We start from the raw sequence: 26,157 nt of genomic DNA on the forward strand, positions 1-26,157 counted from the left end.
ATAATATAAAATTTGTTTTATTGACTTTCAGCAAATATTTATAATCTTCAATAATAGCTTTAAGAGGATGATATTAAGCTGTCAACTAGGAACAAGTTCGAATCGGTTAGGAATCTTAGGTGTTTGCTTCAAGAATGAAGAGTTGCATGTGTTTGATATATTAAAAAAGATTTAACAATCAAAATTCAAAAACCAAATAAAGTTGAAATCCTCATTTTAGATTATTTACAAGTACAGTCAGACATCTATATAACAGTCTTGTATAACAACACTTCTTTTATATCCGAAACAAAAGGTACTACCTGTTGAAAAACAAATAATTAGAGTATGAGACATCATACACTTTTCTATGATAATAAAATATTGTCGTATCCGGAACAAAAGGTACTACCCATTGAAAAACAAACCCGTTGAAAAACAAATAATGAGAGTATGAGACATCAAATACTTTTCTACGATAATAAAATATTATCGTCTGACCATCAAGCATGACTGCATGGTGACTCAAATTACGTCATTTCCAGTAGTAAAACACATCAGGTGTTTTACTATTGGATTCACATCAGGTTGAGCAAATAAAAGATAATCTGATTCACATCAGGTTTCTTCTGCATTTTCTCTACCTTCATTAACAAGTAAAACGAAGAAACATTTAGGGGAATATATTTTACTATTTCTGATGATGCTAATATGGACCAAATAAAAAACACTAGCAAATTGTTAAGAATTGAAAGGTAACTCAGTTGAGAATCATTATCAAGCAAGGATTTCCATCAGCAAACCCACAAATCCAGATAAACCTAACTCGTAAACTACATAATTATAACATCAAATGCAACCACTGGCAAAGTCACATTTACAGGAAGTGAATTCGATTTTGTGTCCCTCAATTTTGGGTTTAGCACTTTGATCAGTCCTATACAGGGTTGTGTTTCTCAAAAGACACCATGTACAATCTTAAAATGGAAAGCCAGCAACTTCTTCATCTTCGTCCTCGTCTATGTCACCATCGTCATCCTCACTAAAAATCTGGATGTCATCATCTTCTTCTTCCTCTTCATCCTCGGCGTCCATCATAGCCTTCCCCTTATCTTCTCCATCCTTCAAACCAGTGCTCAGTACTACAGTTTGTCCTCCGGTTTTCTCCATATCTTTTCTCAAATTTTCCATATTCTCCCTTCTACGTCTTTCCTCTAACTGTTGCTTCTCCTCCCGTCTCTTGTCCAAGTCAGCCCTAAAAGGAAAATTTTGCAACAATAAGAAAGTGGACATAATAGTTTTTGAGCATCGGATAAGCATTTCAAGTTATCAGTGACAATTCAAGAGATATAAACATTAAGTTTTGGTTAATACTTGTAAGTTTCCATGTACTCCTCAGCACTGGCTTCAATTGCCTTGAAAAACTCCTCCATCCCAGCCCCTGAAACTGCAGACACTCCAACAGATCTGAGATTCTTGTAGAACTCCTCAAGTGCAAGTGAGAGGCTTCGGGTCAGAGTTGATGTGTAAGAACTGTCAGCATCTAGTGCCGCATGGAACACCTCAAAATCTTTCATCCACTGCATTTGAAATCGTAACATCAGAAATCACAATTCCAGAAAAGCAGCTGATGAATGTAAAGGCACAAAGTAAGAGGAATCCAAATAGTAAGAATTTAACTTTATACTCAACCCCTCCTGCTCCCCCCCCCCCCCCCCACACACACACATAAATAAAACACACTTTTTTTTTGGTGAAAGACACTACATTAATGTGCAGCAAAGTGCTGCAAGTATTTACAGGAGATAGCCACATTACTGAATATGTAACAAGCTCAAAAGATCGATCATGGCTTCTAAGATAAACAAACACGCAATTGCTCGACAACCATCATAAGTAAAGCTTTACACATGATTCTTTGGTTTAAACTACGTCACAAGCAGATACAGCACACAACAGAAACAGTGTTAACTGTCAATACAATTGTTTCGTAGTTTCAATATAACAATTATTAGAGATAAACGGTAATAGCTTTTGATCCACCTATACATTTTCTTGAACGACGTCATTGGTTTATAGTAGATGCATAAATGGAACAATTTCCACAGTAACCTTAAATGGACTAATAGAGGAGACAGCCAACCCTTTCTCTTTCTCCCAACTCCTAGCCCTTTTCAAGGAAAAAATTAGAGAAATGTCAGGATTTATTCTACTACCTCCAAAGCAAACTGATGATTAGCCACATCTGTCTTGTTGAATGCCAATACCAATGGCAACCTTGTTTTGTAGAGGATGCTACATGCATACAGCATATTGCTCATAAAAGTAGCTGGACTTTCAGACCGTGGTGTATCAACCACATACGTCACCACAGTGGGAAAAGTGGATGCAAAAGCTTCAGTTATAATTGCGCCTGAGGCAGACCAAGTGAATATCTCAATCTGTCCAGGAGTATCCACGAGAACATAGTCCAACTGGTCTGCTCTTTTTTCAATGACTGATATCACCTGCAAAAAAAAGTAGAAGAGGCTGTTGTCTCAAACAAAGCTAGAGAAAACAAAATGCATGTAAAGCTTTTCATCCCTCAAATCCCTGCTAGCTACATGATGAGAGACTTGGTGAAAAGAACAAATAAGCGAAAATTGAGCAAACATCAGATATGGATTTTATTGCTTTCACATCTTATCCACCACATATTTTCAAAAACGACGTTGCTGATTCTTGCAACAGAAAAATATTAACTTATGCTCTTTAAGACATCAAATCTGATAAACAATACATACAGACGTCATCCCAGAACATCAAAGTAACAAACACACAAGTAGGCTTAGATGGATGAATGCCGCTTGAGAGTTCTAAAAGAAGGAAAGATTATGGAGAAATGTTTCAGCGAACTTTAGAGAAGCATCTCTATTTCAGAGCTTAAGAGATTTCTACCATCTGGCCGTCAAACCTATTATTAAGAAAAAAATAGGGTCTCAAAATCAAGGTTTAGAGACATGGGTAACACTCTGAGATACCAACACCATGCTGCAAGGAAACTCTTGGAAATAAAATAAAAAAAGGCTTGATAAGGTAATCCGAAGAGTTTTCACTTCCTCTTTTATATATGCCCGGAGAGTTTTCAGTTCCTTGCCTCAATCAGAAAATAAAACTAGTCACAAACACGCCAATCTAATCAGCAGCACTTTGGACTTCAAAACAGTATGCCCTCACATGTATCCACAAGTTTCAAACTGGGAAGAGGTGGAACCAATTACCAGAGCAAATAAAGTGCTGATTAGTCTAGGTTGACCAGCTTCAAATTTCTTAGGAGTAAACTAGAACCTAAGGGAATATGATTGAACATAATGAGATGTGATAAGATCTAAAATTGGACTTCATAATCCAACAGGTCTAACAAGAACATGAAGATTAAAATCTGAATAGGATAAGTGGATTGAATGAAATTATGTAATTCAGATTAACGACACAAAATATTGTCCAAGTGTTTGAGCAATTTTATTGTTGAATTCATATAGGCCCATAATCGATAGCTGACTAAAATGCAAATACACTATGATTTATGCTAGCTAATATCGAGAAATTCATCCAATCCATTTCTTCTACCACAATAAGTGATCAGACAAAGAGAAGACGGTATACCACAAAGATAAAAGAGGAAGGAAACTACAAACAAGCTTTCTCTAGACCACGTACGTTTAAGAAAAAGACGAAAGAAAAATTCTTCTCACGCATTCAATAAAAAAAATCAGATCATATCAAGTTTTACCTCATCAAACTTCGTGGCAAACAAGTTTAGCGAAGTGAGAATTCCTCCATTTGGCCCAAGATTGAATTGCTTCATAACTTCCTTGTATCGAACAGTGTCTCTAATATCAATATTTGCACCAAATGGAAGGGTCAAGACGGCAGGATCAAGGTTCAAAACATAACCCCGTATATTGGATGCCATTGTGTGGCAAACAAGCCGATGGAGAAATGTTGTTTTTCCACTACCTAGTCATCAAATTAAAACAAGTTCTATAAGTTCAATCCTTCAACACAAAATGAAACAAACAACTTGGGCAATGCTTGTGTTTAACCAATAGTATATATATCAACTCCACAATCCAAATAAACAGGACTTTACCAGCCATCCCAACCACTATGATAATGACCGGCTTTTTCTTGAAAGTGGAGGATGATCCCTCGATATTAAGCTTTTTCATCGAGTTAGATATGTCATCCTTCCCCTGAACCTATGACCAAACAATCGAGGAGGAAAAAAGGGAGAATATTAGTCAAGGCTTAGCTTCTTCTGTTGTACAGTAGTCATTCTGAAGAATTGTAAAAGTAATCCAAATTAGGAATATTACCTTACTGTCAACTTGCATCGAACCCTCATCCTCTTCTGGTACCTTTGAATCAATCTCCATTCAGAATATCTGCTAAATCAATGAGGTTTTCGGTCACCCTCAATGTGATTATTCCCCCAATTTAAAATAACTATGATTGTATCAACAGTAAGAGCAGAAAGGAAGCTAGCAAAGATGGCGATAATTAATAAATGTAGGAACATCACGAAGCCCTGCATCAAATTCCATGAGGATGCTGACGAAGGCTAATTGTTTTCAAACTACTATGGATAATTCTTTCTTCTTCTGCTTAAGCAAAAAGCCCAAACGAATTTTGACTTTTGATAAAGCTCAAGCTAGTGATACTGTTTTCGAACTAGTGCGGAAACTTCTCAAATTCCATGCAGAACATGACATAAATTGTCTCAACAGCACTGCATCAGCTTTAAACGACTAAAAAAAACATAGTGTCGCTAGGCTACGATTCGAGGCACTCCTCTTTTCAATTTATATACACAAATGGATTTAAAAGAGTTATTAATAATTATGACAACCTAAAAATATAAACTTTAATCATCTCTAAATGGCCATGTCGAATATGGACCCCATTCTAATGGCAGCTCAAGCTACAATAATCAGAACAATAAAAGATTACAGTAAAAAATACTTTTTAAGTAAACAGAAGCCACGAATAGAAGCTCAGATAATAACCCGACAACATAGAGCACCTTTTAACACCCCAGTCATTGAAGAAACTCAAAAAAAAATTAAAAAAGTATTGAAGCTCATTGAAGAGCAAATAATTTAGCGGAAAATCGTTTGAACAACTACTGAATCTTAAAAGCCAAAAGTCTTCATTTTTTTCTTTTTTTTTCCTAACTTATATGTCAGTGTCATCAGCTCGGCGAACAAAGTCCGCAAGTTTTTACAAAATATTCAAAAACACAAACTAACAATAGCCAGAGACTGGAAGTTTTTGGGACAAAGCTAGATTTTTGCAAGGCAGCAAATAATTTTCAATAGTACTTTTACTTTTCCCAGAAAATCAACGATGTAAAAACCAGTTATTGGTGGAACTCGAGCAACTTACTGAAATTGGTAGGGGAAGACACGGCGGAGGCTGGCGGAGTGGAAGCAATGGAGGGTTTTGCTTTTTGAGGGGAGGGAGAATGACTTTAGAGAGAGGACGGGAAGTAAATACTTTGTTATACTTCAAAAAAAACGGGAAAAAAAATTAGAAAGAAAAAGGTGAGAATAAGCTTAAGCCCAATAATATTAGGTCGGAGAAATAAATAAAAAAAATTAGTAGTTGCACCTTCGCCCAAGCCTCTATGATTAGCTTATTTTAAAAATTATTTTTTTTAAAATATTTTTTAATATACTTTTTTTAGGAAGTAATTTATATTTAGTTAATCTATCTATATCTATATTTATATCTATATACTATATTAAAAGCACGAATGCCTATCGAAATGTCGTTCGTCTTTTTTACCTTTTGAAAAATTACTTTCATACTAGACAAAATAGTCATATAATTAATCTCTTAATATTTAGGAAAGAACAATTCATTATTTTTCGAATATTTGAAAATTCAAAATAAACTAGATTTTGTGTCATAAATCCTTCCTTATTTGAACTACAAAATATAATAAATTTATAAAAGAAGGATAATAACACATGAGAATCACATTATAACCTTGGCCCAAATTTAAGTCCTTTTCGATTCATGAGTCCCTTTTTTCCACACATATTTTGGAGTTAAATAAAGTTATTTAAATACTATGTGTTTGGTCAATTGAAATCAATGAAAAAATAATATATTATCTTGCGTAGATCCAAAGAACACGTCCATGGATTACAATTTTGACCCATTTTTAAAAAAAATAAAGAGATAGAAAGGAGGCTAAATAAATAATATTGAAAGCCTATAAATTTACAGATATACAAAAAATTAATCTTGTATCCACTCAATTAAATACAACAACCCAGTATAATCACACTAGTGGGGTCTGGGAGGGTAGTGTGTACGCAAACCTTACCCCTACCATGGGTAGAGATTCTGTTTCCGATATCCACTCAATTAAATATATTTAGAAATATATTAATGAAAAAATAATTTTCCATATTTATCATATGAATATGTTCACTAAAATTGAAAAACTATTGATGGGTAATCTAGAGATAAAACTTTATGATAATCTACGCGTGACCTGATTCCTTTCTGACCAAGGATATGTAGGCAGCTCAAATACCAGGGTTCGGTCACAATCTTTTAATCCATATTTATTTTCTTTTGCATAAGTGTCAGGTCAGAAATCAATTACGTTGCTTACTTAATTCTTTGCTCAAAAATACTCTTGTGTTTCTAAGAATAGAGGGGCAACTATAAGCACGTAATTTTTTACCCGCATAACTTTTAAAACTAGTATTTTTAAAAAATATTCTACTTATTTTATTTTCATAGGATTTTAGTCTATTTTTACTTTTAATTTTAATTTTTTAGAACAGAAGTTCGAAAATACAAAAATATTTATATTTTTATTAGTATATTTAATTGAATATAGTAGTTAGTTAAATAGAATTAGTTAATATTTTATAGGATTTCATTCCTATTGATGAAGGAACAATTAAGTTTGGACCAAAAACGATTTATTTTTCTGAACTAGCAGCCCAATTTTGAATCTTTAGTAGCCCATCTCGGATTAGCCCAGCAAGAACCAAAGTCTTTTCTTCCTTTGACCCATCAGCCCAAAATACATGACCCGCCACACCCCTTCTTTAATCTGAGCCTTCCATCCTCCCACATCCAATGGCTCATATTCCCCCAAATGACCATTTAAAATCCAATTCTTTCACAAATCCTAACCCTGAGCGCCGCAGCAAGCAAAAAGGGACTTCCTCAAATTTCGTTTCCGTTTTGCTTCATTAACGCCACCCAAGAGCACCATTACTGTTACGCGGCGCCTTTCTGAAGTTCCTTGGAAGGGCGACGTAAGACTAAGCAACCGATATCAGTACGGTTGTTGTCCGCCAACTGAAGTCCCCTCCATACGCTAGACTAGATTGTCAGTGTCGTACGGAAAAACCAATATCATGAGCAATTGAAAGAGAGCAGAAAAGAGAATTGAGAATGAAAGAAAGCTTGATTGCATTTAATGAAAGCTATTACAGAAAAACAAGACGGTGTCGGGGAGGAGAGACACCAGTACAAAGAATTATTTGCTTGCTTGAAAGTTTTGATTGTTTGGTCCCCTTTAATAATGCTTAAAAAAAATAAATCAAAGTTACATGACTAGACCTATGAAAGCTGGAAAATCACACTTAAAGAGAATGCAGCAAAACTACTCTATATTTACAATGAAAAGGACTTAGTCTTCTACAAAGCAGAAACAAGTCCGTTGGCAACAACTTTGTCTTTAGCATCAGGGTCTGCGCGCGCGGCATTGTCTACGCGCGCGGCGCTGCTAGCATCTGCCTGTGGCTGGGCGCTGGCGATGGCTATCGGTGGGGCGACAGAGGCACTTGCGCGCTTGTCACTTGGAGTTGCCGAGACCACAGGGCCGACCGTGGCGACCGGCGTTGGGAAGCTGGCCAGGACGTCACGGGGCGCGTCCAAGGGGTCATGGGGCATGGTTGGAAAGCCGCCCATAACATTCTCCCCCACCTGAGTTGGCGATGTCCTCGGTGCCTTTCTTGCAAGGTAATCATCAATCAGGCTCGTGTAGGCTTTGAGGTTTGTTCCCCTCTCCCAAGTATTCTCCTCTGCATCACATCTCTGCCATTTCACCAAGAACTCCAGGTGATCTTTTTTTGAGGCGTGAATCACTCGATCGTCAAGAATAGCTTCAGCACGCCTTTTCCCGGTTGAATTCGGGCCTCGAATACTTGGTATTGTGAGTTGGCTTCGTGAAGGATCCTTCATATCTTCCCGAAAAGGTTTCAGGAGACTGACATGGAAAACATGATGGATTTTCCACCAAGCTAGGGTATCCACCCGGTATGCAACTTTCTCAATGCGCCTTTCAATGGACAAAGGTCCAATATATTTTTGTAATAGGCGAGGGTCATGGACCCCTGCAAACAAGTACCGCTTTGGGATTTTGACCATCGCTTTGTCTCCCACCTGGTATTCAACAAAGCGGCGATTCTGATCAGCATGTCTCTTCATCCGCTTTTGGGCTTTGACAAGATAGCTCCGCACTATCTCCAAATTTTGCTTCCATTCTTTTGAGAAGCTAGCAGCCCGAGGAGATTTTGACATGTTTGGTGCGTTCACTGTGTGTGGGAGTAGCGGTTGCTGTCCGGTAACAATTTCAAAAGCGCTTTTGTTGGTACTTGAGCTCTTTTGTGAATTGAAACACAGTTGAGCAGCATCCAGAAGCTTCACCCAATTCTTCTGCGATCCGGTCACAAAGTGCCGGAGATATTCCTCTAGCATGCCATTGAATCGCTCCGTCTGGCCATCAGATTGCGGATGAAAACTTGAGCTATGACTCAATTTTGACCCGAGGCACTTAAAGAGTTGGGTCCAAAAATTGCTAGTGAAGCGTGAGTCGCGATCACTAACAATGTCTTTAGGTAAGCCCCAATACTTGACGACATGAGAGAAGAATAGTCGAGCTGTATCTTCTGCTGATATATATTGTGGGGCTGCTATAAAGGTAGCATACTTGGAAAACCGATCCACCACAACCAAGATAGTTGTGAGATCTCCGACCTTGGGCAATCCGGTGATGAAGTCCAGGGAAACGCTTTCCCAAGGTCTTTTTGGGACAGTTAGTGGTTCCAAGAGCCCTGCCTGCGTCAAGCGGTCTAACTTATCCTTCTGGCATACTAGACAAGTATTCACATACTGAGCGACGTCATCAACCATTTGAGGCCAATAATATGCACAACGAAGTAATGACATGGTGCGTTCCTCGTCGGGATGACCGGCCCATAAAGTATCGTGGCATTCCGCAAGAAGAGCCCGTCGCAGATCTCCTCCTTTAGGAACATAAAGTCGGTTCCCTTTCACCTTCAGGAAACCATTTTCGGTGTAGAACTGGCGAGTCTTGCCCTGTCCTACCAAATCAACCAAATACTGTGCAGCAGGATCCTTGATGAGTAGATCTTGTATCTGGTCTTTTATGGTAGTGGTTACTTCGCTTCCCTTTAGGGCGGCAAGTACACACATCGATGCTAGATCAGCTCTCCGACTAAGTGCATCAGCAACATGATTGGTCTTTCCACTTCGGTACTCCACCACCTAGCCTGTCGTCCATTCAGCTTTGGCTGGGTCATGAAATGGCTAACGGCTGTATTGTCTGTCTTGACCACGAATGGGGCTCCCAGTAGATAATGCCTCCAAAGGCGTAAGCAATGAACGACAGCCAATAATTCTTTCTCATGGGCGGCATAGCGTCGCTCTGCATCCTTCAGTTTCCGGCTCTCGTACGCTACGGGATGCCCTTCTTGTAGCAATACTCCACCAAGTGCATAGTCGGAGGCATCCGTTTGCACTTCGAATGGCTTGGCCAAGTCAGGGAGGGCCAAGACTGGGCTACTGGACATAGCCATCTTCAATGCGTCGAAGGCCTTTGCCCGCTTGGGGCCCCAATCCCACGGGGTGGCCTTCTTGAGAAGTTCTGTCAGCGGCACTGCAATGAGGGAGTAACTTTTCACAAACCGCCGATAGAAGTTGCATAGGCCAAGGAACGACCTCAAGGCATGTATATCCTTAGGAGGCGGCCATTCTGTAATGGCCTGAATCTTCTGCTGGTCCATCTTGATCCTCCCTTCCTCGATGACATGTCCGAGGAAGTCAATTTGTTTCTGAGCAAAGGAGCACTTGGATAGCTTCGCATATAATTCGTGCTCCCGCAATCGGGCTAGGACCTTCCGCAAATGCTCCAGGTGTTCTTCCAGTGTCTGGCTATATACCACAATGTCATCCAAATAAACCACGACGAATTCATCAATGTATTCTCGGAAGACTTGGTTCATCAAGGTGCAAAATGTGGATGGCGCGCTAGTCAAGCCAAAGGGCATAACCAGGAAGTCGTACGACCCATATCTTGTCACACAAGTCGTCTTGTGCTCATCACCCTCTGCAATCCGAACTTGCCAATAACCTGTCCTCAAGTCTATTTTGGTAAATACCGTTGCACCGCCCAGTCTATCAAACAAGTCTGCCATTAGCGGAATAGGGTACTTATTTTTCACGGTGATTTTGTTTAGAGCCCGGTAATCCACGCAAAGTCGTAAACTACTATCATGTTTCTTTTGGAATAGCACAGGGGACCCGTATGGGGATTTGGAGGGCACGATGATCCCTGTGTCTAGCATTTCCGTCAATTGTCTCCGAAGCTCAGTGAGTTCGGGTTGTGACATTCTGTATGGCGCCCGGGCAGGTGGCTTCGCACCCGGCACCAACTCGATCTCATGGTCCACAGTTCGCTAGGCGGAAGACGCTTTGGCATGTCTTGTGGCATGATGTCTTCAAATTCCAGAAGCAACTCCTTTACGGGTGCAGGAATGGGACCCGAGGAGCGTTCTATATCTTCCATGCAGAGGGTAGCCAGGAACGTGGGTTCATGTCTTTTTACCCCCTTCTTCAACTGCAAGGCCGAGATGTTCTCGGCGGCCATCTTCATGGGAATGCACGGAATAATGCAGGGCTTAGCTCCATTTTCTCCCATCATCAGTAGCAAGTCTGCATACGGTGCGGGCATGGTATTGGTCTGTCTCAGGAATTCCAACCCCACTACCAACTCGAAGTCATCTATAATCACCACGCGCAGGTTGAACTTTCCTTCATAAGGGCCAAGTTTCACCGGTACTTCTTTGGCTATTCCACCTACTGGCTGAGGTGGTGAGTTGATAGCCTTGACACGACCCTTGCCCTTTCCTACAACTAGGCCAAGGCGCTCTACCTGAGTCGAGGCTAAGTAATTGTGGGTAGCACCCGTGTCTATCATCGCCCGAATGGGCTTGCCATTTACCTTCATATCAACGAACATTAAGGTCATTTCTTGATGAGGAAGAGTCATTTCGTTTGCCGTCTTTTTCCCTTTCTTGGCGATTGGACAGGGGTCCTTCTTCTTACGGATACTAGCACTGGTTCCCGCTAGGGGCTCAGAAAAAGAGCCAACAATGGCATTGAATGCACCAACTGGTTCGGTCTGGTCCGCATCATCGGCATCGGCATCCGACTCATCCTCAAAAGCTTGATGGGCGTTCATATGTGCATGCGGGCATTCATTGTTCCAATGTGGTCCGCCGCAATGACGACATCCTGATGGGGGTTTCCTCCCCCGATCATTGTTGTTAGATGCAACACTAGTAGTGCTTGAAGAGGAAGCCTTAGACTTGGGTGCACTCCGGTCTCCACTTCTGCTAGGGCCACCAGTGTTCGACTGGCCTCCTTTGTATCCTCCTCGGATAGGCTGTTGAGGCTTGTCCTTCCGGGTTTCCACTTGATAATCCCCAAGGCAATCTGCTGCTTGGATTGCCTTAGGTAACATGTCTACCCTTTGTCTTTGTAACTCCATGCGGGCATAAGGTTTCAACCCTTCCAGGAAGGTGAATAGTTTGTCTTTGTCCCCCATGTCGCGGATGTTCAGCATGAGCGCAGAGAATTCCCGCACGTAATCCCGCACTGATTTGGTCTGGCGGAGCTCCCGTAGCTTTCTCCTAGCATTGTACTCAACATTTTCGGGGAAGAACTGCAGGCGTATGGCTGTCTTCAGTTATGCCCATGTCTCGAAGGCACCAGCCTTGATGACTTCATATTTCACCCGCCACCAGAGTTTGGCATCACCCTGAAGATACATGGCAGCAGTTGCTACCTTCTTAGCTTATTATAGGGCCCCCACGGTATCAAAGTATTGTTCGATGTCGAAGATGAAGTTTTCCACTTCTTTGGCATTCCGAGCTCCACTATATGGCTTTGGCTCAGGAATTTTTAGTTTTTGGGCCACATGGGCGAGGTTCACAATACCCCCGATTTGGTTTCCACCTCCTCGAAGCAGGCCTTGTAAAGCAGCATTGACAACGTTGAGCTGGCCTGTCAAGTTGTCTATAGTTTTTTGCATGGCAGTCACCATATCTGCCTCTTGTGCCCTGTTGGCTAAATCCTCGGCGCACTCCTGTTGGAGGATCTGAAATTTACCAAAAATTCCGGCTGCCTCTGTGGCTGCCATTTGCCAGTCTCCTTCAGAGTCGCGACTGATGTTTTCTATGTCAACTTCGGCCTGGATCAGTCTGCGGTCCAGGTCGTCCAACCTTTGCACTAGGCTGGTCTTTAGGTCAGGCACCATTTCCACGATGGGCCGTAATGCGTCAACCGTTCCCTCAAGGGTCGCGATACGATCCCCATAATTCACCATGGTCAGAAATGGCGGTAATTGCAATGTAATCCCTCGTCCGATGTCGAGCCTAGGCTCTGATACCAACTGTTATGCGGCGCCTTCCTGAAGTTCCTTGGAAGGGCGACGTAAGGCTAAGCAACCGATGTCAGTACGGTTGCTGTCCGTCAACTGAGGTCCCCTCCGTACGCTAGACTAGATTGTCAGTGTTGTACGGGAAAACCAATGTCATGAGCAATTGAAAGAGAGCAGAAAAGAGAATTGAGAATGAAAGAAAGCTTGATTGCATGGAATGAAAGCTATTACAGAAAAACAAGACGGTGTCCGGGGGGGGACGGGGGGAGAGACACTAGTACAAAGAATTGTTTGCTTGCTTGAAAGTTTTGACTGCTTGGTCCTCCTTAATAATGCTTAAAAAAAATAAAACCAAAGTTACATGACTAGATCTATGAAAGCTGGAAAATCACACTTAAAGAAAATGCAGCAAAACTACTCTATATTTACAATGAAAAGAACTTAGTCTTCTACAAAGCAGAAACAAGTCCGTTAGCAGCAACTTTGTCTTTAGCATCAGGGTCTGCGCGCGCGGCATTGTCTACGCGCGCGGCGCTGCTGGCATCTGCCTGTGGCTGGGCGCTGGCGATGGCTATCGGTGGGGCGACAGAGGCACTTGCGCGCTTGTCACTTGGAGCTGCCGAGACCACGGGGCCGACCGTGGCGACGGGCATTGGGAAGCTGGCCAGGACGCCACGGGGCGCGTCCAAGGGGTCATGGGACATGGTTGGAAAGCCGCCCATGACACCCCTTCTTTAATCTGAGCCTTCCATCCTCCCACATCCAATGGCTCATATTCCCCCAAATGACCATATAAAATCCAATTCTTTCACTAACCCTAACCCTGAGCGCCGCAGCAAGCAAAAAGGGACTTCCTCAAATTTCGTTTCCGTTTTGCTCCATTAAAGCCACCCAAGAGCACCATTACGCACGGGAATAGATCCCTTTCGCCCAAAAATACCATTAACTCCAGCATAAAATCCGTCCCAAAAAAAAAAACTACCATAGCTTCATGATGTAAAAACATTGCAGATCATGTATTCCTTCTTATATCATTAAGTTAAAAAAAATGGTTTTGCTAATTTATCCTCACGTACAACAACTACCTATCCTCATGTATAACAACTACCTATTTTTCAAATATGTTACCTTTTAATAAACAAATGATTATTTGGCCATTGGATTAGTTTCAACAACTTTGATAGTTCTTTTATTTGAATCAAACTACTCATTCACATGGATTTTGTATTGTATCATTAAGTTAAAAAAACTGGTTTTGCTAATTTATCCTCATGTATAACAACTACCTATTTTTCAAATATATTGAATTCAGGAGCTTGTAGTAGCTGGAGTTTGCTCGTCAAATGGCAATAAGTGCCGGGTATCATGCACAGTGACTCAAATACAGATCCCCTGTATGCTCTAACTCTAATGGAGAAACATGATCTAAGTCAGCTACCTGTTATACTAGGGGATGTGGAGGATGAAGGCATCCATCCTGTGGGCATTTTGGACAGAGAATGCATCAATGTAGCTTGCAGGTTTTTTACATTCAACTTTTACTACAAAAATATAATGCTTTCTGGAACCATTGATGATGAAATATGCAAGAAACTTGTGCAGAAGTCACACTTTACTATCGATTACCAGATAAAGTTACTTATCAAGAAGTCGAGTATATTGAACATGTTTCTCTAACACACATTGACTGGATTGTAAGCAAAAACTTACTAAAGTAGGTCGTAAGAAATGGTTTCATAGGGAAATCAACATCTACACTTAAAAGAGTTGTGTAAATTTGAATTCTTAAAGCATGCTAAAGTTTGTTAATTGTTAGTCCCGCCAATATTGCTGTATTTGTAAATAATAATTCTGGAAAATATAAGTTATCGTAATAAAACAGTAATTAATTCGAGCCCACTGAATTCACAGTGTTTCCTTAAGGAATTTAATCCCCTCCTAATACCCAAGGTTATGGATTATTTCCTCCCACGATAGAACGAATCACACACTGGTGTAGCGGTACTTCAAACCTCAGTGTTTCAGCGAACACAAAGTTCGGTAGCAAATCACACTTACAGTTGCTTTGTTTGAAGTTAAAACAATGCAGAACAAAGGAGTAGAAACTCAGAAAATCGTATGGAAATGCTGAGAGGAAGGAGTGCAATGTATAGCCAAAGTTGAGCGTTTTCAGTTTGGTGTATCTTTCTTCAACAGCTGTTGCACATATTTATAGCAGTCAGTTTTGAAGATGAACGACCCTCCACCCTCCATGGTGGAGCATGCAACTAGCTTATTTGTGGAGCAAGCACTTGGTCATGGTGGGAAGAGCATTAGGCGGCTGCTATTGTAGCTGGTGGTCAATACACAGATTGGAACATATCCGTTACAAATGCGGATAATCTTACGTTAATATTTACTATTAACAAATAAATTTGGTCTAAAAAATCAATCGATCAAATCCAAATCCAAATCCCAATCCGAAGCCGAAGCCGAAGCCGAAGCCGAAGCCGAAGCGACGACGACGACGGCGCGAGGCTTGCTTTCTTCTTAACTATTTAAGAGCTACAAGAAGAGCAATTATATATATACCCAACAAAAATCTTTTCCTCTTCCAATATGAGACAATGTCTCATTGTCAAGAGGGGGAAACTTAAAATTTTACTCAAAATTTTTATTTTTCCCTCCATTTCCCATTCACCCTCATTTTAAGACTATTTCATCTTAAATAACAAAAAATCTCAACAAAGTTGTGAGCACGTAATTTTTGCCCAGTTTTATAAAATTTGAGGAATTCCTTTTTAATTGTTTGTTTGCATTGAGTTGCATTTTGTGCATATTTAATATTTTAAAAAGAAAAATCATAAAAATACCATAAAAATGTTCAATTCTTCATTGCATATCATTTTAGATCTTAATTGCATTTAGGATTTAGCTACATTAATTAAATGCATTATTAAATATAAATCACAAACATACAATGGTCATTTTATATTTTTTAGCTTTTAGTTTTAAATTGATAATTTCCTTTCATTAATGTTAAGTTAATCAAATTAGTTAATTGTTAGAAAATAGGTAATTAGGTTAATTTTGCAAATTAATGGGAATTAGTAGTGCTTAACAAAATGTTTGTTTTTGAAAATTAAAAAAAAAAAGAGAGAAAGAAAAGGTTTTGGTTATGTCTTGTTTTGATTTTGGGCCAAGATCACTTCAGTTTCCCCAATTGACCATAATCTCGCCTCAACCCGAACCCATTTTTATCCGGTCCAACCTTATGGACTCAAAACGATCGGGTGTGCCAATCCAAATCCCAATCCGAAGCCGAAGCCGAAGCCGAAGCGACGACGACGACGGCGCGAGGCTTGCTTTCTTCTTAACTATTTAAGAGCTACAAGAAGAGCAATTATATATATACCCACCAAAAATCTTTTCCTCTTCCAATATGAGACAATGTCTCATTGTCAAGAGGGGGAAACTTAAAATTTTACTCAAAAATTTCATTTTTTCCTCCATTTTCCATTCACCCTCATTTTAAGACTATTTCATCTTAAATAACAAAAAATCTCAACAAAGTTGTGAGCACGTAATTTTTGCCCAGTTTTATAAAATTTGAGGAATTCCTTTTTAATTGTTTGTTTGCATTGAGTTGCATTTTGTGCATATTTAATATTTTAAAAAGAAAAATCATAAAAATACCATAAAAATGTTCAATTCTTCATTGCATATCATTTTAGACCTTAATTGCATTTAGGATTTAGCTACATTAATTAAATGCATTATTAAATATAAATCACAAACATACAATGGTCATTTTATATTTTTTAGCTTTTAGTTTTAAATTGATAATTTCCTTTCATTAATGTTAAGTTAATCAAATTAATTAATTGTTAGAAAATAGGTAATTAGGTTAATTTTGCAAATTAATGGGAATTAGTAGTGCTTAACAAAATGTTTGTTTTTGAAAATTAAAAAAAAAAAGAGAAAGAAAAGGTTTTGGTTATGTCTTGTTTTGATTTTGGGCCAAGATCACTTCAGTTTCCCCAATTGACCATAATCTCGCCTCAACCCGAACCCCTTTTTATCCGGTCCAACCTTATGGACTCAAAACGATCGGGTGTGCCAATCCAAATCCCAATCCGAAGCCGAAGCCGAAGCGACGACGACGACGGCGCGAGGCTTACTTTCTTCTTAACTATTTAAGAGCTACAAGAAGAGCAATTATATATATACCCACCAAAAATCTTTTCCTCTTCCAATATGAGACAATGTCTCATTGTCAAGAGGGGGAAACTTAAAATTTTACTCAAAAATTTTATTTTTCCCTCCGTTTTTCATTCACCCTCATTTTAAGACTATTTCATCTTAAATAACAAAAAATCTCAACAAAGTTGTGAGCACGTAATTTTTGCCCAGTTTTATAAAATTTGAGGAATTACTTTTTAATTGTTTGTTTGCATTGAGTTGCATTTTGTGCATATTTAATATTTTAAAAAGAAAAATCATAAAAATACCATAAAAATGTTCAATTCTTCATTGCATATCATTTTAGATCTTAATTGCATTTAGGATTTAGCTACATTAATTAAATGCATTATTAAATATAAATCACAAACATACAATGGTCATTTTATATTTTTTAGCTTTTAGTTTTAAATTGATAATTTCCTTTCATTAATGTTAAGTTAATCAAATTAGTTAATTGTTAGAAAATAGGTAATTAGGTTAATTTTGCAAATTAATGGGAATTAGTAGTGCTTAACAAAATGTTTGTTTTTGAAAATTAAAAAAAAAAAGAGAAAGAAAAGGTTTTGGTTATGTCTTGTTTTGATTTTGGGCCAAGATCACTTCAGTTTCCCCAATTGACCATAATCTCGCCTCAACCCGAACCCCTTTTTATCCGGTCCAACCTTATGGACTCAAAACGATCGGGTGTGCCAATCCAAATCCCAATCCGAAGCCGAAGCGCCTTTTATCCTCTCTCATCGGACATCCAGGAACTAACCTTCCCCTCCCCTTAAAAGTGTCCGAACCAAACCCTAACCTACCCACCCCAAAAAAGAGACCTCACAGTATCGCTCTCATCCAAATCCAAATCCGAAGCGACGATGACGACGGCGCAAGGCTTGCTTTCTTCTTTAACTCTTTAAGAGCTACAAGAAGAGCAATTATATATATACCCACCAAAAATCTTTTCCTCTTCCAATATGGGACAATGTCTCATTGTCAAGAGGGGGAAACTTAAAATTTTACTCAAAAATTTTATTTTTCCCTCCATTTCCCATTCACCCTCATTTTAAGACTATTTCATCTTAAATAACAAAAAATCTCAACAAAGTTGTGAGCACGTAATTTTTGCCCAGTTTTATAAAATTTGAGGAATTCCTTTTTAATTGTTTGTTTGCATTGAGTTGCATTTTGTGCATGTTTAATATTTTAAAAAGAAAAATCATAAAAATACCATAAAAATGTTCAATTCTTCATTGCATATCATTTTAGACCTTAATTGCATTTTGGATTTAGCTACATTAATTAAATGCATTATTAAATATAAATCACAAACATACAATGGTCATTTTATATTTTTTAGCTTTTAGTTTTAAATTGATAATTTCCTTTCATTAATGTTAAGTTAATCAAATTAGTTAATTGTTAGAAAATAGGTAATTAGGTTAATTTTGCAAATTAATGGGAATTAGTAGTGCTTAACAAAATGTTTGTTTTTGAAAATTAAAAAAAAAAAGAGAAAGGTTTTGGTTATGTCTTGTTTTGATTTTGGGCCAAGATCACTTCAGTTGCCCCAATTGACCATAATCTCGCCTCACCCCGAACCCCTTTTTATCCGGTCCAACCTTATGGACTCAAAACGACCATGTTTACCCCCTCCAATAATCCTGGCCTTTCATCCTCTCTCATCGGACAACCGGGAACTAACCTTCCCTTCCCCTTAAAAGTGTCCGAACTAGACCCTAACCCACCCACCCATTCCAAAAAAGAGACCTCACAGTATCGCTCTCATCCAAATCCAAATCCAAATTCGAAGCCGAAGCCGAGCCGAGCAGAGCGAGCGACGACGATGGCGCGAGGCTTGCTTTCTTCTTAACTCTTTAAGAGCTACAAGAAGAGCAATTATATATATACCCACCAAAAATCTTTTTCTCTTCCAATATGGGACAATGTCTCATTGTCAAGAAGGAAAAACTTAAAATTTTACTCAGAAATTTTATTTTTCCCTCCATTTCCCATTCACCCTCATTTTAAGACTATTTCATCTTAAATAACAAAAAATCTCAACAATCCCCCACATGAATGTGAAATGGCTATATCACGAAAGTATGCATGGAAAAACTGTGTGATTTACAAGCAAGGATTAATTGCATCTGGATAAGTAGATTTCCCTTTGAACTTTCCGTAGTGAACTTATGTCGGATATACTCGGTCAATCGGTAAATTTGATATCTTTGAACCGTCGATCTTTGGTGTATACATAGACAAACATAAGTCACACAATCAACCCTTAACCGTCTTTGGTTCTCATTGTTGTGTTCGTTTCAGCCATGAACACCGCCTGATTTCATAAGTGCGTAGAGAACTGGCCTTACAAAGTTCTCCTTGAAGCGGCTAACACTTCACACTTACATAGGTGATTCCTAAACGTGCCATCCTGTAGATACACTATTTGATATACCTCGTATCAAATTTAGAAATCATTAAAAAGCTTTAATGCTTTATCCTTGGTACTGAACATTGTCTCATCACGAGAACGGACTAAAATTTTATTTGACAATGTTGAACCGTCATTAATGACTTTGTTTGATCTCCTTGAACCTAGATCTTGGGATCTCCATTCTTCTAGATAGAGTTACCGCCACAATGACTTGTTCTCGGCCATAGCCCCATTCCCCTTGATGATTTCTCAACTACCTCTCTAGTTAGGCCTTTTGTAAGTGGATCCGACACATTATCACTTGACTTTACATAGTCAATCGTGATAATTCCTCTAGAGAGTAATTGCCTAACGGTTTTATGTCTTCGTCGTATATGACGAGATTTACCGTTATACATAACGCTCCCAGCCCTTCCAATTGCCGCTTGACTATCACAATGTATGCATATTGGTGCCAACGGTTTGGGCCAAAATGGAATGTCTTCCAAGAAATTCCGGAGCCATTCAGCTTCTTCACCGGCTTTATCTAAGGCTATGAATTCAGCCTCCATTGTAGAGCGGGCAATACATGTTTGTTTGGACGACTTCCAAGATACCGCTCCTCCACCAATAGTGAATACATATCCACTCGTGGACTTAGAATCAGTTGAACCGGTGATCCAATTTGTATCACAGTATCCCTCAATCACCGCAGAAAATTTACTGTAGTACAAGTCAAAGTTCTGGGTATGTTCTAAATATCCCAAAACTCGTTTCATTGCCATCCAATGAGATTGGCCTAGATTGCCCGTATATCGACTCAGTTTACTTATAGCACAAGCTATATCTAGTCGTGTACAATTCATGATATACATTAAGCATCCCAACACACGAGCATAATCCAATTGTGATATGCTTTGGCCTTTATTTTTTGCTAATGCAAGATTCACGTCAATTGGAGTCTTTGCAACTTTAAAGCTCAAGTGCTTGAATTTTTCAAGTACTGTCTTAATATAATGAGATTGTGACAATGCCAGACCTTGAGGAGTCTTATGGATCTTAATTCCCAGAATTAAATCAGCAACTCCCAAGTCTTTCATATCAAACTTGCTATTGAGCATACGCTTAGTAGCATTTATGTTGGCAATGTCATTACTCATTATCAGCATATCATCCACATATAGGCAAACAATGACTATGTGATTTGGAACATTTTTAATGTACACACATTTATCACATTCATTTATCTTAAAACCATTTGACAACATTGTTTGGTCAAATTTCGCATGCCATTGTTTGGGTGCTTGTTTTAGTCCGTAAAGAGACTTAACAAGTCTACATACCTTCTTTTCTTTACCTGGAACCACAAACCCTTCAGGTTGTTCCATGTAAATTTCTTCCTCCAACTCTCCATTTAAGAAGGCCGTCTTAATATCCATTTGATGAATTTCAAGACCATACACTGAAGCTAATGCTACTAACATCTGTATGGACGTAATTCTTGTAACTGGAGAGTATGTATCAAAGTAGTCTAGACCTTCTCGTTGTCTATACCCTTTGACTACGAGTCTTGCCTTGAATTTATCAATAGTGCCATCATCTTTGATTTTTCTCTTAAAAATCCATTTAGAACCCAAAGGTTTATTTCCAAGAGGAAGATCAACCAATTCCCATGTATGATTGTTCAATATGGATTCTATTTCACTATTGACTGCCTCTTTCCAAAACAATGATTCGGAAGAAGTAATAGCTTCTTTAGATGTTTGAGGCTCATTCTCCAATAAGAAAGTCACAAAATATGGTCCAAATGAAGTAGACGTTCTTTGACGTTTACTACGTCTTGGATCCTCCTGATTACATATACTTTCTTTTGTTTCTTCCCGAGGTTGTTTAGATCCTTCACCAAACGACTCACATTCCTTTTTATACGGATATATATTTTCAAAGAGCTCGGCATTATCTGATTCTATAACCATATTATTATGAATGTCGGAATTTTCTGATTTATGAACCAGAAATCGATATGCTTTACTATTTGTCGCATATCCTATGAAAACACAATCAGCGATTTTCGGTCCTATCTTTACCCTTTTGGGTTTAGGAACTTGTACTTTTGGCAAACACCCCCACACTTTAAAATAATTTAAATTGGGCTTCCTTTCTTTCTATTTTTCATATGGAATGGATTTTGTTTTGCTATGGGGCACTCGATTTAATATTCGATTAGTAGTAAGAATGGCTTTCCCCCACAAGTTCTGTGGCAAACCAGAACTTATCAACAACGCGTTCATTATCTCCTTTAATGTGTGATTCTTTCTTTCCGCAATCCCATTAGATTGGGGCGTGTAAGGGGCTGTTGTTTGATGAATAATTCCATATTCTAAACATATTTCTTCAAAAGAAGATTCATATTCACCACCCCTATCACTTCTTACCATTTTTACTTTCTTGTTAAGTTGCATTTCAACTTCATTTTTGTATTGCCTGAATGCGTCTATTGCTTCATCTTTACTATTCAGTAAGTAAACATAGCAATATCGAGTACCGTCGTCAATAAAAGTTATGAAATACTTCTTTCCACCGCGAGATGGTATTGACTTCATGTCACAAATATCTGTGTGAATTAAGTCTAAAGAATTTGAATTCCTTTCAACTGACTCATAAGGATGTTTAGCATAGTTAGATTCCACACATGTTTGACATTTTGATTTTTCGCATTCAAACTTAGGCAGTACTTCTAAGTTAATCATTTTTCACAAGGTTTTATAATTGACATGACCCAAACGTACATGCCATAAATCATTTGACTCAAGTAAGTAAGAAGAAGCTGAAATATTATTATTTTTTTCCACAACCATTACATTTAGATTGAAAAGGCCCTCGGTGAGGTAACCTTTTCCTACAAATATTTCATTCTTACTTATGACAATCTTGTCGGACATAAAAATGCACTTAAAACCGTGCTTAACAAGAAGTCCAGTAGAGACTAAATTCTTTCTCATTTCGGGAACATGAAGGACATTGTTCAAAGTCATGACCTTGCTAGAAGTCATTTTCAGAAATATCTTCCCATATCCTTCAACTTTTGCTGTTGAAGCATTTCCCATATAAACTTTCTCTTCGGGTCCAGCAGGAGCATAAGTAGCAAAAGCTTCTCTAACTACACAAACATGGCGAGTGGCTCTAGAATCAAACCACCACTATTTAGGATTTCCCACCAGGTTACATTCAGAAAGCATGGCACACAAGTTATCATCATGCTTTACTACTATGTTTGCTTGACCCCTTTTCTTGTCTTTCTTCGGAGCACGACACTCCGTAGATTTGTGTCCGGTTTTCCCACAGTTGTAGCAGTTTCCACTGAACCGCTTCTTGCTTGGGTTGTATTTCGGACCAGAAGCCTTCTTCCTCTTTTTGTTAGCTTCAACAATATTTGCTCCCATTATTGTTGAATTTCCACGGCCTCTCCTTTCAGCAGCTTTATTGTCCTCTTCGATTCTCAACCGAACAATGAGATCTTCAAGGGACATTTCCTTTCGTTTGTGTTTCAAATAATTTTTGAAGTCCTTCCACAACGGAGGCAACTTCTCAATCATTGCTGCTACTTGGAATGCTTCATTGATGACAAGACTTTCAGCAAGTAGATCATGAATAATCACTTGTAATTCCTGGACTTGGGTAATAACAGACTTGCTATCTACCATTTTGTAGTCCAAAAATTTTGCGGCAACGAATTTCTTCATCCCGGCATCTTCAGTTTTATATTTCTTTTCAAGCGCACTCCACAATTCTTTTGACGTCTCCACGCCACTGTATACATTATACAGATTATCATCCAGTCCGCTAAGAATATAATTCTTGCATAAAAAATCAAAATGCTTCCGCGATTCAATCACGACAAAGCGTTCATTCTCTGGAGTTTTGTCTGGCAGATCAGGAACATCTTCCTTGATGAACTTCTGTAGACATAACGTAGTTAAGTAGAAGAACATCTTCTGCTGCTAGCGCTTGAAATCAATCCCGGAAAATTTTTCGGGGTTTTCTGCCGGTGCCAATGCCGGTGTTCGGCTTGTCGATGCGTTGGCAGTCACCGTCGGAACAGCTTGGTTTTCGCTTTCAGTCGTCATTTTTTTTCTCTAAAAGAATAACACAAACAAATGTTTAATAAACGTTTTCAAACTGGAGTAAAAATCACGTAGATTTTAATCTCCAACAAAACGCCACGAAGGCTTTATTATCTAAAACGGGAGTACACAAAACCACAAAGGTTTTAGTTTGCAGAATAATAAGAATAACACAAATACATAAATAAATATTAAATTCCTTAAGATTGTTAATTGTTAGTCCCGTCAATATTACTGTATTTGTAAATAATAATTCTGGAAAATATAAGTTATCGTAATGAAACAGTAATTAATTCGAGCCCACTGAATTCACAGTGTTTCCTTAAGGAATTTAATCCCCTCCTAGTACCCAAGGTTATGGATTATTTCCTCCTAGGATAAAACGAATCACACACTGGTGTAGCGGTACTTCAAACCCCAGTGTTTCAGCGAACACAAAGTTCGGTAGCAAATCACACTTACAGTTGCTTTGTTTGAAGTTAAAACAATGCAGAACAAAGGAGTAGAAACTTAGAAAATCGTATGGAAATGCTGAGAGGAAGGAGTGCAATGTATAGCCAAAGTTGATCGTTTTCAGTTTGGTGTATCTTTCTTCAACAGCTGCTGCAATATTTATAGCAGTCAGTTTTGAAGATGAACGACCCTCCACCCTCCATGGTGGAGCATGCACTAGCTTATTTGTGGAGCAAACACTTGGTCATGGTGGGAAGAGCATTAGGCGGCTGCTATTGCAGCTGGTGGTCAATACACAGATTGGAACATATCCATTACAAATGCGGATAATCTTACATTAATATTTACTATTAACAAATAAATTTGGTCCAAAAAATTAACCGATCAAATCCGAAGCCAAAGCCGAAGCCGAGTCGAGCAGAGCGAGCGACGACGACGACGGCGCGATGCTTGCTTTCTTCTTAACTCTTTAAGAGCTACAAGAAGAGCAATTATATATATACCCACCAAAAACTTTTCCTCTTTCAATATGGGACAATGTCTCATTGACAAGAGGGGGAAACTTAAAATTTTACTCAAAAATTTTATTTTTCCCTCCATTTCCCATTCACCCTAATTTTAAGACTATTTCATCTTAAATAACAAAAAACCTCAACAAAGTTGTGAGCACATAAGTTTTGCCTAGTTTTATAAAATTTGAGGAATTCCTTTTTAATTGTTTGTTTGCATTGAGTTGCATTTTGTGCATATTTAATATTTTAAAAAGAAAAATCATAAAAATACCATAAAAATGTTCAATTCTTCATTGCATATCATTTTAGATCTTAATTGCATTTAGGATTTAGCTACATTGATTAAATACATTATTAAATATAAATCACAAACATACAATGGTCATTTTATATTTTTTAGCTTTTAGTTTTGAATTGATTATTTCCTTTCATTAATGTTAAGTTAATCAAATTAGTTAATTGTTAGAAAATAGGTAATTAGGTTAATTTTGCAAATTAATGGGAATTAGTAGTGCTTAACAAAATATTTGTTTTTGAAAATTAAAAAAAGAGAGAGAGAGAGAGAGAAAGAAAAGGTTTTGGTTATGTCTTGTTTTGATTTTGGGCCAAAATCACTTCAGTTGCCCCAATTGACCATAATCTCGCCCAACCCGAACCCCTTTTTATCCGGTCCAACCTTATGGACTTCAAAACGACCATGTGTGGCCCCCCATAATCCTGGCCTTTCATCCTCTCTCATCGGACGGCCAGGAACTAACCTTCCCCTCCCCTTAAAAGTGTCCGAACTAGACCCTAACCCACCCACCCATTCCAAAAAAGAGACCTCACAGTATCACTCTTATCTCTCTCAAGACCTAAACCCTAGCCGTCACTACTCCCAATCTAGTTCCTCTACCGGCGGCCCTTCCCCAAATAACTCCAATTTTATCACCAGATATCCTTCTCCTTTCCCTCATGCTTAACCCACCATCATCTTTCCCCAAAAACCTCATAGAATACTTCAAATTTTAGATCTAGATTCGGAACCCTAGTCCCCTTTTCAAGTTTTGTTTTAGATTAACAGATTTGGGTGGTATGTTCATCATCGTCTGGGCCAATTTGCATCTCATGAGTCCTTTTCCCTCAAAAAATCCGGTCAGAAGTAAATTTCAAGTCGGATTCCTTGAAGGAAAAGACCCGTGAAGGTCAGATTTTGTTTAGAGTTGGGCATCGCTGTCTCGCTGTTCTTGATACTCCTTTATGTCAGGTGTTAATGATTTGGTAATTATTTTCCTCCTTTTTTAATTAGTTTAATTACTGATGTTTAGTTTCCGTGGTTAATTAACAAGGTTTAAATTCATAGCTCATTAACGTTTTAATTACTTTAGTCATATTTTAAAATGTTTTATATATATATAATCATTTTCCGCAGTAGTAGTTTCAAAATCAGTTTGTTGTTGATAGTTTTACCCGTTTTGAATTGGGATATTTTAAGTTTTTGGGCTTGACAGTAGAAGGCCCAACTAGTTTGGATCTAGCCATTTGTAATTATAGGGAGTGGGAAGGGTAGGTGAGAATATTTGCTGTTACAACTGAAGGAGAGAAGGGAGTCTGTCCTTGAAAACAGAAGATAGGCACGATTTGGGAATCTGGGGTGTAAATGAACAAAAAACAAAGTTTAAAGGGTGCGAATGAATTTGAACAATTAAGCTTTTGTTGCCCTAGAAA

The 26,157-nt window shown here is 38.5% G+C and overlaps 1 protein-coding gene across 2 annotated transcripts; it reads right to left on the minus strand.

Annotated features, from left to right (window-relative positions):
* Positions 1 to 795: 795 nt before the first annotated feature.
* Positions 796 to 5,532, minus strand: LOC104118030 (GPN-loop GTPase QQT2). Of its 2 annotated transcripts, none has more exons than XM_009629199.4 (7): positions 5,407 to 5,532; positions 4,338 to 4,406; positions 4,112 to 4,220; positions 3,752 to 3,978; positions 2,196 to 2,486; positions 1,354 to 1,559; positions 796 to 1,234 (listed from the first exon to the last, which is right to left on the minus strand). In XM_009629199.4, exons 2-7 carry the CDS (start codon positions 4,395 to 4,397, stop codon positions 958 to 960), a joined length of 1,170 nt encoding a protein of 389 aa, XP_009627494.1. In that variant the 5' UTR covers positions 4,398 to 4,406; positions 5,407 to 5,532; the 3' UTR covers positions 796 to 957. The 2 variants fall into 2 exon arrangements, with proteins under 2 accessions (XP_009627494.1, XP_009627495.1); XM_009629200.4 differs by having other exon boundaries at positions 4,338 to 4,409; positions 5,407 to 5,530.
* Between the last annotated feature and the right edge of the window lie 20,625 nt (positions 5,533 to 26,157).

This window comes from Nicotiana tomentosiformis, chromosome 1 (genome assembly GCF_000390325.3).
Source record: "Nicotiana tomentosiformis chromosome 1, ASM39032v3, whole genome shotgun sequence".
Classification (NCBI taxonomy): domain Eukaryota; kingdom Viridiplantae; phylum Streptophyta; class Magnoliopsida; order Solanales; family Solanaceae; genus Nicotiana; species Nicotiana tomentosiformis.